Below are 21,391 nucleotides of genomic sequence, written 5' to 3'. Positions count from 1 at the left end.
CCTGGGTTGGAGAGGGCAAGGTCTCGGAGATCTACCAGGAGATGCAGGAGGAGGAGGCCTCGGTGGAGGAGCTAAAAGGTAAATGGGAGGAGGAGCTTGGGGAGGAGATAGACGAGGGTACGTGGGCGGACGCCCTGGGTAGGGTAAATTCTTCCTCCTCTTGCGCCAGGCTTAGCCTGATACAATTTAAGGTTCTGCACAGGGCGCACATGACTGGGGCAAGGCTGTGTGAGGTGTTCGGGGATCCCGGCAAACCACGCCCACATGTTCTGGGCGTGCCCAGAGCTGGATGAGTTCTGGAGGAGCGTTGCGAGGACGGTGTCGAAGGTGGTGAACACCAGGGTTAAGCCGAGCTGGGGGCTCACAATATTTGGGGTATCAGACGAGCCGGGAGTGCAGGAGGCGAAAGAGGCCGGTATTCTGGCCTTTGCGTCCCTGGTAGCCAGGTTAACACTGCTGCCTCACAGTGCCAGGGACCCGGGTTAACACTGCTGTCTCACAGTGCCAGGGACCCGGGTTAACACTGCTGTCTCACAGTGCCAGGGACCAGGGTTAACACTGCTGTACACAGTGCCGGGGACCTGGGTTAACCCTGCTGTCTCACAGTGCCAGGGACCCGGGTTAACACTGCTGTCTCTCAGTGCCGGGGACCTGGGTTAACCCTGCTGTCTCACAGCGCCAGGTACCCGGGTTAACACTGCTGCCTCACAGTGCCAGGGACCCGGGTTAGCACTGCTGCCTCACAGTGCCAGGGACCCGGGTTAGCACTGCTGCCTCACAGTGCCAGGGACCCGGGTTAACACTGCTGTCTCACAGAGCCAGGGACCCGGGTTAACACCGCTGTCTCACACTGCCAGGGACCCGGGTTAACACTGCTGCCTCACAGCGCCTGGGACCCAGGTTCGATTCCCGGCTTGGGTCCTGCCTGTGTGGAGGCTGCACATTCTCCCAGTGTGCCCCAGGCTGCACCTGCCCCAGTGAGGGATTCTGAACTCGGACTCAATACCAGGGCAGTGACACGGGGGCCGGGGGGGAGTTTCCCTTGCAAAGAGTCAGCACAGATGCGAGGGGCTGAATGGCCTCTCGTGGTGTCACCATTCTATGTTGGAATAAAATGCTTCACCAAAGAAGAATCTTTCTGTGTCCTTCCGTGGGTTTTCTTCGCTTTTTGAAACTTATTTTCAGGATGTGGGCGTCCTGCAAGGCCGCACTCATCGCCTATCCCTGGTTGCCCTCAGAAGGTGGTGGTGGGTCTTCTGGGGCCATTGGCAGTAATTCCAGATCTGAAACAAACTGTGTGTCTTCCTCAGCGATTTCAGATGGCTCTACATCTGGCGGTTGGGTTTTTACAACAATCAGAGAGCTTCACATCGAGTTTTCTTATTTCTCAAACAACTCTCAATGCTCACGGTGAGATGACGTGCGGCGGTCTTACTTCGGGGTGAGATGTGCAGAGGTGGCTCCCGCTACCGTGCTGCACTTCCAGCCCTATTTGCTCAGTTTCAGGGGTGTTTCTGTTTAATAACCCACATACTTGATGGGATAAGGAAACTTTCCCTAGGCACTGCCCTCCTCCCTGTTGAAGAGGATTTTGTCTTTGACTGGGTCTGGTGGGGGGGGGGGGCTATTTCATGCGGCCAGATCCTATCAGCGGAGTCGGTTCCGTTGAATGAGGTAAAGGTGAAATGGGAGGATGAGTGGGTCCTATTCTGGATGATGGGGTGTGGAGCGAGACCCTTCACAGGGTCAACTCCACGTCCTCATGCGCTCGGCTCAGTCAGATCCAATTCCAGGCGGTGACTAAAGCGTGGGTGAGCGGATTCTCCTCTGGGGTGGAGGACGGGAGTGAGCGTTATTGTCGGGAGGCCGGCTGACCACATTGACACGTTCAGGGCCTTGTCCCAAGTCAGTCAGCTTCTGAGTCTCTTCAACACCATGTCAGCGATACTCAGGGATGATTAGGAACCATGTCCATTGGTGGCCATTTTGGGGGTGTCAGATTTGCCGGTGCAGGGTGAAGGCGGATGTCTTGGCCTTTGCCTCATAGCCCCGGAGGTGAGTTCTGTTTGGGTGGAGGAATCCTAGTCCCTCAGCTTGGTCGGGTGACCTCACATCTTTGTTGCATTTTGAGGAGGCCAAGTTCACCGTCAGGGGGGGTGGGGTAGAAGGGGTCTAACTAAATTGGCAGCCATGACAGCTAGTCACCGCCAGTTGTTAAGGAGGTTTGTTTAGTTTGGGGGGGGGGGGGGGGGTTAAATTAATTTGTGCTTTTGATTGTCGTATTCTTTGAGATTCCAACATGTGTTCATTGTTTTATATTATTTTCTTCATAATGAAAAATTTTTGCTGAATGTATTTGTAAAAAAACCTGCCAGCAGTGAGATTTGAACTCCTGTTTTCGGGTAGCCTGGTCTAGCAGTGTAACCGCTGTGCCACTCTTACAAACTCTGGCAGACAAATCCCATCAGCAAATTCCCCGCTCGACTGCTGGCTCTCTTTCACATCTAACTGTAAGCTGATTAATCGGATTCCAAAACCAACGGGTGTTACTGTAAAGAAATCTGAAATGTGTCCCAGGCCAATGTTTCTCTTGGCAGCTCAGCCCTAATATTTTGGTAACCCTGTGACTGTATTTCTAATTGATGGGGTGAGAATTTTTTGAACAGATTTCTGGGCATGTGTGCGCATTTTGTCACTTTGGAAAGATTTCTGTTGGCCTGGGATTTTGGGTAGATTAGCTGGAGCCCTGACCTCGGTACCCTGGAACAAACCAGTCATTCACTCGTGGGTAATACTGCAAACATAGAAAAATAGCTTTCAAAAGAGAATTTCACCCTCCCCTCACACCTCCAACAGCCCCCTCCGCACACTGACAACAGCCCCCTCCGCACTCCCCGCACACTTACAACAGCCCCCTCCGCACTCCCCGCATACTGACAACAGCCCCCTCCGCACTCCCCGCACACTTACAACAGCCCCCTCCGCACTCCCCGCATACTGACAACAGCCCCCTCCGCACTCCCCGCACACTGACAACAGCCCCCTCCGCACTCCCCGCACACTGACAACAGCCCCCTCCGCACTCCCCGCACACAAACAACAGCCCCCTCCGCACTCCCCGCACACTGACAACAGCCCCCTCCGCACTCCCCGCACACTGACAACAGCCCCCTCCGCACTCCCCGCACACTGACAACAGCCCCCTCCGCACTCCCCGCACACTGACAACAGCCCCCTCCGCACTCCCCGCACACTGACAACAGCCCCCTCCGCACTCCCCGCACACTGACAACAGCCCCCTCCGCACTCCCCCGCAGACTGACAACAGCCCCCTCCGCACACTGACAACAGCCCCCTCCGCACACCCCGCACACTTACAACAGCCCCTCCGCACTCCCCGCACACTGACAACAGCCCCCTCCGCACACTGACAACAGCCCCCTCCGCACTCCCCGCACACTGACAACAGCCCCCTCCGCACTCCCCGCACACTGACAACAGCCCCCTCCGCACTCCCCGCACACTGACAACAGCCCCCTCCGCACTCCCCGCACACTTACAACAGCCCCCTCCGCACTCCCCGCACACTGACAACAGCCCCCTCCGCACACTGACAACAGCCCCCTCCGCACTCCCCGCACACTGACAACAGCCCCCTCCGCACTCCCCGCACACTTACAACATCCCCCTCCGCACACTGACAACAGCCCCCTCCGCACTCCCCGCACACTTACAACAGCCCCCTCCGCACTCCCCGCACACTGACAACAGCCCCCTCTGGACTCTCCCTGTACACACACTGTTCATCCGCCATGGTAACAGTTTGCAATGTTGGATGGACTCCCCATGCTTGCCGTGAAGCAGCTCCCAGCTGTGGCGAACGGTTGCCAGCACTTGTTGGACGTTTCTCCGATGATTCATTGCCTCACCTTCAACCACCCCAAACGCGACGCACCAATCGTTCAGCCACCCTACCTTCTTGCCCAGAGATGGAAATTGATTGAATGAACGTTGACTGTCAGTCAAACAGCATTTGGATCCCCTATTCCAAACTTACATAATTCACAAAAAAAGTTCACAGAAAAGTTTTCAAAAGTCACCATTTCTTCAATCCTCCTGTGACCTCAATCGCAGGATTTTATTGGCACAATGTTCCTGGGATTAATTTTTCATTTATGGACTGTTTCATTTATGGCAGCTTCTCTTCTCCGCAGAAGAGGGTGTGAAATATCACATTTCACTTCCAATTTTTGCACAAATCTTTTGTTCGATGTTTTGATTATGCTCAGCATTGAAAGACTTTACACAGCCAGTTCCAGTATCAAAACTGTAAAACTCCCTCTACACTGTCCCCATCAAACACTCCCAGGACAGGTACAGCACGGGGTTAGATACAGAGTAAAGCTCCCTCTACACTATCCCCATCAAAAACTCCCAGGACAGGTACAGCACGGGGTTAGATACAGAATAAAGCTCCCTCTACACTGTCCCCATCAAACACTCCCAGGACAGGTACAGCACAGGGTTAGATACAGAGTAAAGTTCCCTCTACACTATCCCCATCAAACACTCCCAGGACAGGTACAGCACGGGGTTAGATACAAAGTAAAGCTCCCTCTACACTGTCCCCATTAAACACTCCCAGGACAGGTACGGCACGGGGTTAGATACAGAGTAAAGTTCCCTCTACACTATCCCCATCAAACACTCCCAGGACAGGTACAGCACGAGGTTAGATACAGAATAAAGCTCCCTCTACACTGTCCCCATCAAACACTCCCAGGACAGGTACAGCATGCGGTTAGATACAGAGTAAAGCTCCCTCTACACTGTCCCCATCAAACACTCCCAGGACAGGTACAGCACGGGGTTAGATACAGAGTAAAGCTCCGTCCACACTGTCCCCATCAAACACTCCCAGGACAGGGACAGCACGGGATTAGATACAGAGTAAAGCTCCCTCTGCACTGTCCCCATCAAACACTCCCAGGACAGGTACAGCACGGGGTTAGATACAGAGTAAAGCTCCCTCTACACTGCTTCCATCAAACACTCCCAGGACAGGTATAGCACGGGGTTAGATACACAGTAAATCTCCCTCTACACTGTCCCCATCAAACACTCCCAGGACAGGTACAGCACGGGGTTAGATACAGAGTAAAGTTCCCTCTACACTATCCCCATCAAACACTCCCAGGACAGGTACAGCACGGGGTTAGATACAGAGTAAAGCTCCCTCTACACTGTCCCCATCAAACACTCCCAGGACAGGTACAGCAGAGGGTTAGATACAGAGTAAAGCTCCCTCTACACTGTCCCCATTAAACACTCCCAGGACAGGTACAGCACGGGGTTAGATACAGAGTAAAGCTCCCTCTACACTGTCCCCATTAAACACTCCCAGGACAGGGACAGCACAGGGTTAGATACAGAGTAAAGCTCCCTCTACACTGTCTCCATCAAACACTCCCAGGACAGGTACAGCACGGGGTTAGATACAGAGTAAAGCTCCCTCAACACTGTCCCATTAAACACTCCCAGGACAGATACATGATGGACCTGCCTTCCAACCCACTGCTTATATCTTGATTTTTTCATTTCTGACACTAAATTGCTGTTTTTTTTCTGCTCTTTTTTTTGTAGTGAGAAGACGCAATGGTTTTATGAGCGGAGATCTCCAAGCAAGTTCTTTCTCCGAGGGACCTGCTCTTCAACCATGGCCAACTCGCCAATGAAAGATTCCTCGATGTCTGAGCTACAAGAACTCCGAGCTGGACCAATAGAAAACCAGATGAAAAACTCTCCCCTGGCCGGGCCCAATCAGCCCCAGTACAGTAGCTCTGTGCCGAGCCTGCCTGAGCACGGTCCGATTTGCATTCCTTCCCCAAATGAGTACCCCACACTTGCCTTCTACAGTCCCTCCATCCTGGGGTACAGCATGCCCAATGATGCTGGTGGTCCTGATGGAACCATTGTCAAGCAGTGTTTGAGTCCTTCGATGTACTGGTCCTCTCCGGGTCATGCTTCTCCCATTGCACTACACTGCCAGCAGCCCATCATGTATGCCGAACCATCCAAGAGTCCTTGGGATGACATGAGATCCGGAGATCAACATCTGTTGAACAGGTAAGAATGAAAACTGGTCCTGGACTGCTGTCACACTGGGTTCCATTCACCCATAACCTCGGTGCCCGCTCACCTCTATAGATTCCCAGACCAGCAACGCCTCAAGTTTCAAATTCACACCTTTTTCTGTGTCTCCTGCATGGTCTCAGCTCTCCCTAACTTCCTCCATCCTAACTACTCTCACTCTCCCAACTCTCTACTCTCCTCCCCTCTGGCCTTTGCACACCCCAATTTTCATTAACCTGCTGTGGGTGGATCTGCTTTGTTTCCTGAGCTGTGAACTCTAGAATTCTCTCTGTCCACCTCTATCGCTCTTCTGCAAGATGGTGCATAAAACTGACCTGTTTGATCAACATTTACCACGTGTTCTAATATCTCGCCATGTTGTTCAGTGACAAATTTTGCAGAAAAAGTTCCATTTATTCCTCCTCTCTGTTTTCTATCTGCTAACCAATTCTTAATCCATACAATATATTGACCCCAACCCCACATGTTTTAATTTTGCACATTAACCTCTTTCAAAAGCTTTCTGAAAATCCCAATACACCACATCCGTTGGTTCACCCTTATCTGTTCTACTAGTTACATCCTCAAAATCTCCAGGAGGTTTGTCAAACATGATTTAGCTTTCTGAAGTCCATGTTGACCCTAATATTGCCGATATTTTTCTAAGTGTCCTATTTATATGAGACTCCAGCATTTTCCCTACTGCTGATATTGGGATAACCGGTCTGTGATTCTCTGTTTTCTCCCTCCCTCCTTTTTCAAATGTCGGGGTTACATTTACCACCCTCCAATCTCCCGGATGCTCCAGAATCGACAGGATTCTGGAAAATTAGAAACAAGATGTCTACTATTTCCATGGCCACCTCCTTACTACCCTGGGATGTAGATTATAAAATACTGGGGATTTATCAGCTTTCAATCCCATTAATTTCTCCAACCCTATTTTTTTTTCCAATACTAATTTCCTTCAATTCTGCCTTCTCACAGGACCATTGATTCCTTAACATTTCTGGAAAGTTATTTGTGTTTTCTGTGAAGACAGAACTAAAGTAGTTGTTTAATTGCTCTGTCATTTCCTTGTTCTCTGTTATACATTTTCCCATTTCGGACTCTAAGGGACCTACATTTATCTTCTCCAACCTTTTTCTTTTTCCATGACTCACAGAAGCTTTTACAGTGCTCTTTCATGTTCCTTGCACCTTTAGTCTCATACTCTATTTTTCCATCGCAATCAATCAGGTGGTCCTCCTTTGCCGAATTATAAACTGCTCCCTATGTTATGGGCCAGGTGTTTTCAGAACCCCAAAATGTATCATGGAGTCCAACCAACCCCCCCCCCCCCACCCTGCTTTAATGTATTGTTCCTTTTGAAGCACACGGCTTGTTCCCCAGGTGTGGTTTTACAATTATGGACACGTGGTTTTTAAAACAAAACAATGTTTATTCCATGAATTCAACTTAACCTTTTAAATAAACATTGGATCTCTTAACACCCCTTACTTCAAAGATAACCCCGAAAATAATACAACACTACCCAATCCTGCAAACTGTTCTTTTAAACATCCAAAAGACTTCAACCCTTCAAAAATTGGAGCACAACAGGTTACATTCAATATATTTATAGTCATTGGATTTTCAGAAATCACCAGACCAGCTCTTTTCCTTCCTGCAGCTCACAGCAAAAAGACACAGACACTCCCAGCTGCTCTCTCAAACTGAAACTAAAAACTTCAAAATGGCCGGGCTGAAGCCCAGCTCCACCCACTCTCTGACATCACTGTATTTCTTAAAGGTACATTGCTGAAACATCCATTTCTTAAAGGTACTCTCACATGACACCTATCAGTCGATGTTGCAGAGATCATGGGCGGGATTCTCTCAGCCTGGGGCCAGGCTGCGAGAATCCCCGCGAGCGGCGCGAATTGCCAGCCGGCCGATTCTAGGCCCGGGATGGGCCAAGTGGCCGTTGTCAAAATGGCAAGTCCCACCGGTGCCATCCACACCTGCTCTCAGCCGGCGGGAACTTGACATGGAAGGGTCAGGGGGCAGCCTGTTGGAGGGGGGGGGAAGGTGGGTCCGACCCCGGGGAGGGGGGCTTCCGATGTGGCCTGGCCCGCGATTGGGGCCCACCGATCGGCTGGCTGGCCTCTCTGGCTGGGGGCCTCCTTTCCTATGCGTCGGCCCCTGCAGTCCTGCACCATGTTGCGTCGGGGTCAGGCCACTGTGCATGCACGTGTTGGCGCCAGCACCACTGCGCATGCGCGGATCCCACGCGCCTAGTTCGCGCCGGGATCAGCAGCTGGACCAGCGTGAACCACTCCAGTGCCGTACTGGCCCCTTTTGCGGGCCAGGATTAGTCATGGAGTCGGCCCGTTCACGCCATTGTAAAACGCGCCGGCGTGGACACTCTGCCGCAGGATTAGAGAACCCCGCCCATATTCAGAACAAATTTTATCAACACCACAAAAAAGAAAAAGAAAGATGAGTATAAAGAAACTGGGCAGTTTTGTTGCGGTTTATTGGCAGGTGAGTAAATCAATGATCGAGGCAGTCAAACCAGCGAATATGTAGATTACAGACCATACAAACCTGACCGTCTCCAGTCAGGATAACTCTGGATTGTCACCCCAAACCTGCCAAAATAATTGAAACTGCAGCCAATTTTATATGACCCCTTTTTGGACCTAATACTATTCTTCATTTCTTTTGTAAGTCATGATTGGGCCACTTTCCTGTTGTCCTTTTTGCGCCAGACAGGAATGTATAACTGTTGCAATGCATGTATTTGCTCCTTAAATATTAGCCATTGCCTATCCACCATCTTGCCTTTCAATGAAGATCCCCGATGTTGCTTTTCGCCAACTCACTCCTCATACCTTCATACGTTTCTTTGTTTAAGTTTAGGGTCCTTCTTTTAGATTGGACTTCTTCACCTTTTTATCCCAATGAAGAATTAAATCATGTTATGGTCACTCTTCCCTAAAGCAACCCACACAACAAGATGATTCATTAACCCCTTCTTATTGCACAATACCAAATCTAGGATAGTCTGTTCCCTACTTGGTTCCTCTACATACTGGTCCAAAATAAACCATCCTGTACACGCTCCAGGAATTCATCCTCCACAATATTATTGCTAATTTGTTTTGCCCAATCTGTAGGCAGATCAAAGTCACCCATAATATTTGAGCATCCTTATTACAAGCATCTCTACTTCCCTGGTTAATGTCATCCCCTACCTTACCACTATTGTTTGGAGGCCTACAGACAACTTCCATTTATGTTTTTCTCCAAATGTTGATTCCTAACTTACCCAGATGAGTCTACATCTTGATTTTTTTGACCCACTACCCTCTCTCACTGTTGTACCAACTTCATGCTTTCCTAATAATGTCACCGACCTCCTTTTCAATGTTTTTATTCCTTCCTAACTAGTGGTTTAAGGTCCGTTGGGCAAAGTTTAGAGGAGATGAGCAAGGCAAGTTTTTTACGCAGAGGGTGGTGAGTGCCTGGAACGCGTTGCCAGAGAAGGTTGTAGAAGCAGATACATTAACAGCGTGCGACAGACACATGGATAGGATGGGTAGAGAGGAGTACGGCACAAGGAAGTGCTGAGGATTTTTGCAACAGTTGGTATCATGACCGGTACAGACTTGGAGGGCCGAAGGGCCTGTTCCTGTGCTGTATTGTTCTTTGTTCTTTGATCTAGTGAATACCCGAACGAATTCTTCATGCATTCAGATACAGTAGCTTTCGATTTGTCTTTTTAACCCTTTGATACAATGGCCTTGTTTGCTAAATTCTCCTCAGACTTCCCACATTGCACAGGATGGGCATTCCACATGACCAAGCTGCCATCATTTACCCTTGAATTACTCCCTTTATGTTTACTTCTAGCTTAAAGAATATTAAATACATTAGGGAGCTTCCCTTCTTATATTTTAAACACTGCTTAATCTAAAGACCAATTTCTACTTTACGAACGGTAGAGATACTCACCACGTCATTCTTCCAAAGGCTGTTATTCCTCCGACACTCACACCCTGTCCCACTCAGTGAACTGTGATGTCACCATTGGATGTTTGAAAAAAATCATCACAGGAGATTTTATTATTTTCTATATCCATCTGCTGACTGCCTGCCAGAGATCTCCTCTTAATGGTCGTTTAGGTGCTTCTGACCGAGTGTACAGCACGAGTTTTACATACAGAGTAAACTCCTTCTACACTGCCCCCTCAGTCCCACGACAGGTACAGCACGGGGTTAGATACAGAGTAAAGCTCCCTCTACACTGTCCCCATCAAACACTCCCAGGACAGGTACAGCACGAGGTTAGATACAGAATAAAGCTCCCTCTACACTGTCCTCATCAAACACTCCCAGGACAGGTACAGCATGCGGTTAGATACAGAGTAAAGCTCCCTCTACACTGTCCCCATCAAACACTCCCAGGACAGGTACAGCACGGGGTTAGATACAGAGTAAAGCTCCATCCACACTGTCCCCATCAAACACTCCCAGGACCGGTACAGCACGGGGTTAGATACAGAGTAAAGCTCCCTCTACACTGTCCCCATCAAACACTCCCAGGACAGGTACAGCACGGGGTTAGATACAGAGTAAAGCTCCCTCTACACTGTCCCCATCAAACACTCCCAGGACAGGTACAGCACGGGGTTAGATACAGAGTAAAGCTCCCTCTACACTGTCCCCATCAAACACTCCCAGGACAGGTACAGCACGGGGTTAGATACAGAGTAAAGCTCCCTCTACACTGTCCCCATCATACACTCCCAGGACAGTTACAGCACGGGGTTATATACAGAGTAAATCTCCCTCGACACATATATAACTTTGGGAGAAATTTACTGCTGTAATAACAACACACACAAAACCCTGGTGCTGTCATTTTAGACGGTCTGACAGAGGTTACACCAGTGCTTAGAAGATTCGGAAGAAAATGTAATAATTGTGGGAGATTTTAACGTTCAGGTCTCCTCCTGTTCCTGTCCGAGGTTAGACGGAACAAATGCCCTACTGTTCCTCTCCGAGGTTAGACGGAGCGAATGGCCTCCTGTTCCTGTCCGAGGTTAGACGGAGCGAATGGTCACCTCCTGTTCCTGTCCGAGGTTAGACGGAGCGAATGATCTTCTGTTCCAGTTGAGGTTAGACGGAGCGAATGGGCTCCTCCTGTTCCTGTCCGAGGTTAGACGGAGCGAATGGTCTCCTGTTCCAGTCCGAGGTTAGACGGAGCGAATGGTCTCCTCCTGTTCCAGTCCGAGGTTAAACGGAGCGAATGGTCTCCTCCTGTTCCTGTCCCAGGTTAGACGGAGCGAATGGTCTCCTCCTGTTCCAGTCCGAGGTTAAACGGAGCGAATGGGCTCCTCCTGTTCCTCTCCGAGGTTAGATGGAGCGAATGGGCTCCTCCTGTTCCTCTCCGAGGTTAGATGGAGCGAATGGTCTCCTCCTGTTCCTGTCCGAGGTTAGATGGAGCGAATGGTCTCCTCCTGTTCCTGTCCGAGGTTAGACGGAGCGAATGGTCTCCTCCTGTTCCTGTCCGAGGTTAGATGGAGCGAATGGTCTCCTCCTGTTCCTGTCCGAGGTTAGATGGAGCGAATGGTCTCCTCCTGTTCCTGTCCGAGGTTAGATGGAGCGAATGGTTTCCTCCTGTTCCTGTCCGAGGATAGACGGAGCGAATGGTCTCCTCCTGTTCCTGTCCGAGGTTAGACGGAGCGAATGGTCTCCTCCTGTTCCTGTCCGAGGTTAGACGGAGCGAATGGTCTCCTCCTGTTCCTGTCCGAGGTTAGACGGAGTGAATGGTCTCCTCCTGTTCCTGTCCGAGGTTAGACGGAGCGAATGGTCTCCTCCTGTTCCTGTCTGAGGACAGACGGAGCAAATGGTCTCCTCCTGTTCCTGTCCGAGGTTAGATGGAGCGAATGGTCTCCTGTTCCTGTCTGAGGACAGACGGAGCAAATGGTCTCCTCCTGTTCCTGCCCGAGGTTAGACGGAGCGAATGGTCTCCTGTTCCTGTCCGAGGTTAGACGGAGCGAATGGTCTCCTCCTGTTCCAGTCCGAGGATAGACGGAGCGAATGGTCTCCTCCTGTTCCAGTCCGAGGATAGACGGAGCGAATGGCCTCCTGTTCCTGTCCGAGGATAGACGGAGCGAATGGTCTCCTCCTATTCCAGTCCGAGGACAGACGGAGAGAATGAAATGAAAAATGAAATGAAAATCGCTTATTGTCACGAGTAGGCTTCAATGTAGTTACTGTGAAAAGCCCCTAGTCGCCACCATCCGGCGCCTGTCCGGGGAGGCTGATACGGGAATCGAACCGTGCTGCTGGCCTGCTTGGTCTGCTTTAAAAGTCAGCGATTTAGCCCAGTGACGAATGGGCTTTTCCTGTTCCAATCCGAGGATAGACGGAGCGAATGGTCTCCTCCTGTTCTAGTCCGAGGTTAGATGGAGCGAATGGTCTCCTCCAGTTCTAGTCCGTGGATAGGCGGAGCGAATGGTCTCCTCCTGTTCCTGTCCGAGGTTAGACGGAACGAATGGTCTCCTCCTGTTCCAGTCCGAGGATAGACGGAGCGAACGGTCTCCTTCTGTTCCAGTCCGAGGATAGACGGAGCGAATGGTTTCCTCCTGTTCCTGTCCGAGGTTAGACGGAGCGAATGGGCTCCTTCTGTTCCTGTCCGAGGTTAGACGGAGCGAATGGGCTCCTCCTGTTCCTGTCCGAGGTTAGACGGAGCGAATGGCCTCCTGTTCCAGTCTGAGGTTAGACGGAGCGAATGTTCTCCTCCTGTTCCAGTCCGAGGTTAGACGGAGCGAATGGCCTCCTGTTCCTGTCCGAGGTTAGACGGAGCAATAGGTTTCTCCATGTTCCAGTCCGAGATTAGACGGAGCGAGTGGGCTCCTCCTGTTCCTGTCCGAGGTTAGACGGAGCGAATGGTCTCCTGCTTCAGTCCGAGGTTAGACGAAGCGAATGAGCTCCTCCTGTTCCTGTCCGAGGTTAGATGGAGCGAACGGTCTCCTCCTGTTCCTGTCCGAGGTTAGATGGAGCGAACGGTCTCCTCCTGTTCCTGTCCGAGGACAGACGGAGAGAATGGACTCCTGTTCCTGTCCGAGGTTAGATGGAGCGAATGGCCTCCTGTTCCTGTCCAAGGCTAGACGGAGCGAATGGTCTCTTCCAGTTCCTGTCCGAGGTTAGACGGAGCGAATGGTCTCCTCATGTTCCTCTCCGAGTTTAGGCGGAGTGAATGGCCTCCTGTTCCTGTCCGAGTTTAGACGGAGCGAATGGTCTCCTGTTCCAGTCCGAGGATAGACGGAGTGAATGGTTTCCTCCTGTTCCAGTCCGAGGATAGACGGAGTGAATGGTCTCCTCCTGTTCCAGTCCGAGGTTAGACGAAGCGAATGGCCTCCTATTCCAGTCCGAGGTTAGACGGAGCGATTGGGCCCCTCCTGTCCGTGTCCGAGGTTAGATGGAACGAATGGTCTCCTCCTGTTCCAGTCCGAGGACAGACGGAGAGAATGGCCTCCTGTTCCTGTCCGAGGTTAGACAGAGCGAATGGCCTCCTGTTCCTGTCCGAGGATAGACGGAGCGAATGGGCTCCTCCTGTTCCTGTCCGAGATTGATTAGACGGAGCGAATGGTCTCCTCCTGTTCCAGTCCTAGGATAGACGGAGCGAATGGTCTCCTCCTGTTCCTGTCCGAGGTTAGATGGAGCGAATGGTTTCCTCCTGTCTCTGTCCGAGGTTAGATGCAGCGAATGGTCTCCTGTTCCTGTCCGAGGTTAGACGGAGCGAATGGCCTCCTGTTCCTGTCCGAGGTCAGACGGAGCGATTGGGCCCCTCCTGTTCCAGTCCGAGGTTAGACGGAGCGAATGGTCTCCTCCTGTTCTAGTCCGAGGATAGACGGAGCGAATGGTCTCCTGTTCTAGTCCGAGGTTAGATGATACGAATGGTCACCTCCTGTTCCAGTCCGAGGATAGACGGAGCGAATGGTCTCCTGTTCTAGTCCGAGGTTAGACGGAGCGAATGGTCTCCTCCTGTTCCAGTCCGAGGTTAGACTGAGCGAATGGTCTCCTCCTGCTCCAGTCCGAGGTTAGACGGAGCGAATGGTCTCCTCCTGTTCCAGTCCGAGGATAGACGGAACGAATGGTCTCCTGTTCTAGTCCGAGGTTAGATGGTACGAATGCTCACCTCCTGTTCCTGTCCGAGGTTAGACGGAGCGAATGGTCTCCTCCTGTTCCAGTCCGAGGTTAGATAGAGCGAATGGTCTCCTCCTGTTCTAGTCCGAGGTTAGATGGTACGAATGGTCTCCTCCTGTTCCTGCCCGAGGATAGACGGAGCGAATGGCCTCCTGTTCCAGTCCGAGGTTAGACGGAACGAGTGGTCTCCTCCTGCCGTTTCCCTACATTTTCTTCCTCCACTCACATTCCCCACGTGAGCTTCCCTGAAACGTGAATGCGGCCCCTGTCTGCTGCTCCATGCGAATGAATGGAGTTGTGTCCTGGCCCGGTTCCTGGAGAAGCCGTTACCGTCAGCAGGATGAGCAGCGTCCCTGTTTTGGAGGAATACCGCCTCCGAGGTGGAGAGTTTTCCAGCCTCCTCGTTGCCAGTCTCAATCCCACAGCTAATGGTTGACTGGACGTGTTAAAGTGAATCATTGATGGATTCGGTTGAAGACTTGCTGCTGTAGCGAGTGACAAAGACTGCCTCTGTGGGAGCTGCAGCGTTACCGCCTGCCACCATTTACCTCCCGTGGGCAAAGTTGTGAAAGGTGTTGTTGTATTAAGTTTGGCAGCTGTTTAAATAAGTCATTAAGTTGCGACACTAAATCAAAAAAAAAAGAATCAAAACTACTTTGTGGACAAACTGAGCCTCTGATTTAACTGTTAAATTGGAGGTGATGATATTGGGTTTTGTGTTTTATACTGGGTTACACTGAGATATCCCGATTTTACTGGGAATGTGATGAATTTGATGAATTTGAAGGAGTAAATCGTTTATATTGCAAATGTTACAATCCCCATGCAGACATCATTAACTAAAATAATCACCTTTACCAAATGAAGAAATTACTAACAAGATTCCACTTTTTATTTCAACTGTAATTTGATTTGAAAGCAGTGCAAATTAACAGAAATTAAATTATGAGGAGAGATTGCTCCGGTGAGGATTGTATTCGCTGAAGTTTAGTAGAATGAAGGGGGATCTCACTGAAACCTATAAATCTCTAACAGGACTAGACCAGGTCAAGGCGGTGGCCTAGTGGTATTGTCACTGGACTAATAATCCAGAGACCATGGGTAATTCTCTATGGTTCCAGGTTCAAATCCTGCCAGGGCAGATGGTGAAATTGGACTTCAATAAAGCATCTGGAATTAAAAGTCTAATAATGACCAGGAAATCGTAAAAACCCATCTGGTTCACTAATGTCCTTCAGGGAAGTAAATCTGCTGTCCTTACCTGGTCTGGCCTACATGTGACTCCAGATCCACAGCAATGTGGCTGACTCTTGCCTGCTGAAACGGTCCACCAAGACATCCAGTTCTAGGGGTATGCAACAAATGCTGACACAGCAACACCCACATCCCAAGAATGAATTTTTTTTAAAGTTGCAAGAAGGATGTTCCCAATAGTGGGGGTGTCCAGAACCAGGGGTCACAGTCTGAGAATATGGAATAAACCATTTAGGACTGAGATGAGGAGAAAGCCTGTGAAATTTGTTACTACAGGGAGCAGTTGAGGCCAAAACATTGTATGTTTTCAAGAAGCAGTTAGATCTAGTGGGGGCAAAGGGGATCAAAGGATATGGGGGGGAAAGCAGGACGAGTTGGATGATCAACCATGATCATAATGAATGGTGGAGCAGTTTCGAAGGGCTGAATGGCCTCCTCCTGCTTCTGTTTTCTATGTTTCTATGTAACCAACAACACCCCTTGTTCACAGTTTGGCCACTTCTTGGAAAACATCCAGCTCTTTACTGTCTCCAATCTATCCCCACAGATTTCCAGGTTTTAGACCTTGCTCGCCAGCTCACACATTACTTCCAAGAGCTTCTGACTCCTTTTCTGCCAAGCAGAAAAACTGACTTCTTCCCGTGTGTGATTGGCTTCTGCTTCTCACACAAACTCTCTATGATTTTCTCTCCGACTCTGTCTTCTTTCTCTTTCTGCCTGCAGCTAGCCTTCACTCTCCCGCTCCTCTGCTTATAGCTCTCCTTTGTGTCTGCAACTAACATTTGCATCTGGTCACATGGCTTCTGGTTTTAAGTTCCTTCCTGTTGGTATTGTTTCCAGGTCAAAGGTTGCTGGGCCCCATGGAACGGGATTCCATATTTTCCGAAAAAGGTGCAATTGAGGCAAACACTTAAAAGTCTTTTTCAAACATTCTTAATGCAATGACAGATTCTCCAGACATTTTAAAGAAATTACACATTTTCTTTACTGTATTGCTTCCAGTGCAATGGTTTTTACATCATGGATAATTAAACTGGTTCATTGGATAGTAGGATTGAATGGTTTATATTAGAGGATGGTCTATTACTACACTAGTATCTGAACAAACCATGGTTAAGTGATGCCATTATCTGTTATTTCATCTGGCTTCCAGAGAGAACTCCAGTTATTAAGATAAGAACGTGAGAAATGAGAGCAGGAGTAGACCATTCGGCCCTTTGAACCTGTCCTATCATTCATTATGGTCATGGCTGATCTCCTGCCTCAGCTCCACTTTCCTGCCCACTCCCTGGATTCCTCAATACCCTGAGACCAAGTCCATCTCAGCCTTAAATCTATTTCACACTAGGCCACCCACAACCCTTGGATATGAAATCCAAAGATTCACAACCTTTTGAAACACATCCGCCTCAGCTCAGTCCTGGGTGATCAGGAAGATGGTTGTGGTGGTTGGAGGTTAATCATCTCAGCTCCAGGACATCACTGCAGGAGTTCCTCAGGATAGTGTCCTAGGCCCATCCATCTTCAGCTGCTTCATCAATGACCTCCCTTCCATCAACAGGGGATGTTTGCTAATTGTGCAATGTTCAGCATCATTTGTGACTCCTCAGATAATGAAGCAGTCCATGTCCAAATGCAGCAAGACCTGGACAATATCCAGGCTTGGGGCTGACAAGTGGTAAGTAACATACACACCACATAAGTGCCAGGCAATAACCATCTCCAAGAAGAGAGGATCTAACCACCGCCCCTTGACATTCAATGCCACTACTATCACTGAATCCCCACAATCAACATCCTGGGGGTTACCATTGATTAGAAACTGAACTGGACTAGCCATATTGATACTGTGGCTACCAGGGCAGGTCAAAGGCTAGGAATCCTATGGCAAGTAATTCACCTCTTGACCCCCCCAAAGCCTGTCCACCATCTACAAGGCACAAGTCAGGAGTGTGATGGAATACTCTCCTCTTGCCTGGATGAGTGCAGCTCCAACAACACTCAGGACGCTCAACACCATCCAGGACAAAGCAGCCCCGCTTGATTGCTCCCCCTTCCACAAACATTCAAACCCCCCACCACCGATGAACAGTGGCAGCCGTATGTACCACCTACAAGATGCCCTGCAGTAACTCACTAAGGTTCCTCAGACAGCACCTTCCAAACCCACGACCACTGCCATCTAGAAGGACAAAAGCTGCAGATACCTGGGAACCCCACACCCTGGAGGTTCCCCTCCAAGTCACTCACCACCCTGACTTGGAAATATATCGCCGCTCCTTCACTGTCACTGGGGCAAAACCCTGGAACTCCCTCCCTAACAGCACAGTGGGTGTACCTATACCTCAGGGAATACAGCGGTTCAAGAAGGCAGCTCGCCACCACTTTCTGAAGGGGTTGTTAGGGATGGGCAATAAATGCTGTCCTGACCAGCGAAGCCGACATCCTGTAAAAATGGTGGGAAATCCTTATGTGAAACCATGCTCCCTTTTCCTTCCTTCCCCAGCGTAGGGGGAAATATCCTCTCAGTATCTACGCTGTCAACCGTGTATGTATCAATGAGATCACCTCTCAGACTTCTCAATTCCAGAGAAAATGTGTTTCATTTACTCGTCCTCTCATCATAGAACAACCCTCTTATCCCAGAAATCAATCTTGTACCACCTCCATGGCCAATATATCCTGCCTCAGACACGGAGACCTAAACTGCTCGCACTATTCCAGATGTGGACTCGCCCAGGCCCCACACAACAGTCGCAATATTTCCTGATTCCTGTTCTCCAATGCCTTGAAATAAAGGCCAACGTTCCAGTGGATTTCCTAATAGCTTGCTGCACCTGCATGCCAACATTTTGTGGTTCCTGTACAAGTACATCCAAGTTTTCCTCAACGTTTCCAAGTTTCACATTTTCTAGTTTTATGACCAAAGTGAGTAACCTCTCACCTCCCCACATTATCCTCCACCTGACATATTTTTACCCACATATTTAATTAGAACAAATGGGCAGCACGGTAGCATTGTGGATAGCACAATCGCTTCACAGATCCAGGGTCCCAGGTTCGATTCCGGCTTGGGTCACTGTCTGTGCAGAGTCTGCACATCCTCCCCGTGTCTGCGTGGGTTTCCTCCGGGTGCTCCGGTTTCCTCCCACAGTCCAAAGATGTGCAGGTTAGGTGGATTGGCCATGATAAATTGCCCGTAGTGACCAAAATTGCCCTTAGTGTTGGGTGGGGTTACTGGGTTATGGGGATAGGGTGGAGGTGTTAACCTTGGGTAGGATGCTCTTTCCAGGAGCCGGTGCAGACTCGATGGGCCGAATGGCCTCCTTCTGCACTGTAAATTCTATGTAATGTAAAAAAGAACAAAGAAAATTACAGCACAGGAACAGGCCCTTCGGCCCCCCCAGCCTGCGCCGATCCAGATCCTTTATCTAAACCTGTTGCCTATTTTCCAAGGTCTACTTCCCTCTGTTCCCCGCCCGTTCATATACCTGTCTAGATGCATCTTAAATTATGCTATTGTGCCCGCCTCTACCACCTCCGCTGGCAAAGCGTCCCAGGCACCCACCACCCTCTGCGTAAAAAACTTTCCACGCACATCTCCCTTAAACTTTCCCCCTCTCACCTTGAAATCGTGACCCCTTGTAATTGGCATCCCCACTCTTGGAAAAAGCTTGTTGCTATCCACCCTGTCCAAACCTCTCATAATTTTGTAGACCTCAATCCGGTCTCCCCTCAAACTCCGTCTTTCCAACGAAAACAATCCTAATCTACTCGACCTTTCTTCATAGCTAGCACCCTCCATACCAGGCAACATCCTGGTGAACCTCCTCTGCACCCTCTCCAAAGCATCCACATCCTTCTGGTAATGTGGCAACCAGACTAGCTTATAGTTAATCCTGACCATGCTTCAGAATCGGGCCAAGTGATCTTCATGTCACTGCTCCTTCTCAGCAACTAATTATCATTTAGTTTCCACCAATCACAATTATAAAGTACAGATTCAGGGCTCCATTCAGCCCCACCATCCTGGACGCCCTGCTCTCCCCAATCCCATTGTCCAGCTGCCGCTTCAACGGCTCCAAACCCCCAGCCAGAGCCCATTCTGTCAATCACACTCTGTGTGCCGAGCGGTCCCATCACCGTTCTTTTTCCTAGCCGTGTCCCATCCTGGGGTTCAACGTGCATTCAAATGTTTTGAACTCCTGTCCAAAACAATTCTTGTTTTCGTATTTTTGCGTTTTTCCCTTGGGGACCAAAGTGGAGGAGTAAGGAATCATGGAAATATAAAAACCAGGGGCAAGAGGAGGCCATTCAGGCCTTCGGGCCTGCTCCACCAATCAATATGATTATGGCTGGTGCTCTATCTCAATGCCAGGTTCCTGCTTTCTCCCCATACCGCTTGATGCCATTAAAATCTAAAAATTATCTATCTCATTCAGGAATAAATTCAGTGGCTTGGCCTCCACAGTTGTCAGTGGTAGTGAATTCCACAGGTTCACTAGCCCCTGAGTAAAGAACTTTTCCCTCATTTCAGTCCTGAATGGTCCACTCTGTATCCTGGACAGGGAGGCCTGGTTCTAGATTCCCCGACCAGGGAAATCATCCTCGCTGCCTCTAGTCTGTCCAGCCCTGTGAGAATTCGACACGTTCTAATCGCAGCCTGACTAAGTGTCGGTCAGTCTGCCACAGGAACGCTCCCACGCTCTTTTTGGGCAGTAACCATTTTTCTCCCAGTGAATGGAGCTGGGGAGATGTGGCGGGCAGCGAGTTTGGGGTGTCGGGGGTGGTTTAGGGTCTCCCACAACCCATGTGCCCAGGAGTGGACGACAGCCACTGATTCCCACTGAATGTCAATCCCGGATTCAGTGTTGGAGCTCCAGTTGCCAGGACTGTCCGGATCAGGGGCTGAATCGGGAACAGTCTGACTCAGACCCCAGGGCTGTCTCTGTCAATGTGGGGATGTCCTCCCTGGAGAAACTTGCTTTGAGTTCTCCACAGCGCGAGCGAGTCTGATCCTTTTCCTGTATTTAAAATAACAGCTTGGCCCTAATCCTGGTGTGAGGTCTCCACGTAGCCACATTACTGATTGGAATGTGATAGTGATGCTCAACATGAACTGGCTGTGTGTTATTGTTTACTGTTCCCCACTCCTCTCCTCATTGGGGAATGTGGCTAAAACCTTTACTAACGGGCAAAAAAACCCTCCGATATATCAATGCTGAAAGTCTCCTCCAAATCTTTGTTACCTCCAGACTTGACTCCACCTTCCTCTCTTGGCCAACCGCACGTCTGCCACCTTCCGGAACCTTCAGCACATCCTGAACGCTGCTGTCCCAATCTCACATCACAGACTGCGATGCTCCCGAGAAATACATCTTCCCCTCGCCTTCTCTTCCTGCTTTCCAAAGGGACTATTCCCTTTCCTACGGTTCCACGTCTCTGAATCAAATCCCATTGCCGTATCAATCCTGTGCGAGCTGATCTACATTGACTCCTGGTCCAGCGACACCTCAACTTTAGAATTCTCATCTTCGTGTTCAACTCCCTCCTAGGCCTTTCCGCCCCATTTCCACCATCTCCTCCAGCCCACAACCCTCCGCGATCTCCGCACTCGGCTAATTGTGGCCTCGTGTGAAAGTCCGATTTTCACTCCTCCGCCATTGGCTGTGCCTTCAGCTGCCTGGGTCTCTCCAGCTCACTGAGTGGTGGGAAGGGAGGGTACGTGTGGGTAGTGTTATGTGAGAGTACCTTTAAGAAATGGGAGTTTATCGAGTTTAAGAAATGTTTGTCTGCTCAAGTT

At 50.0% G+C, this 21,391-nt stretch overlaps 1 protein-coding gene across 1 annotated transcript in view; it reads left to right on the top strand.

The window, feature by feature from the left end:
• The first annotated feature begins 5,643 nt into the window (after positions 1 to 5,643).
• esr2a (estrogen receptor 2a) overlaps positions 5,644 to 21,391 on the top strand; it is a 164,207-nt gene continuing 148,459 nt past the window's right edge. Inside the window, exon 1 of the mRNA XM_038821990.1 lies at positions 5,644 to 6,126. Coding sequence (XP_038677918.1) covers positions 5,717 to 6,126 — 410 coding nt within the window. The 5' untranslated portion in view covers positions 5,644 to 5,716. The remainder of the gene's footprint in view (positions 6,127 to 21,391) is intronic.

The sequence above is a fragment of the Scyliorhinus canicula genome, chromosome 2, assembly GCF_902713615.1.
Source record: "Scyliorhinus canicula chromosome 2, sScyCan1.1, whole genome shotgun sequence".
Lineage (NCBI taxonomy): Eukaryota > Metazoa > Chordata > Chondrichthyes > Carcharhiniformes > Scyliorhinidae > Scyliorhinus > Scyliorhinus canicula.
The sequence above is the reverse complement of the archived record's forward strand: the minus strand, read 5'-3'. Positions and strand labels throughout refer to the sequence as shown.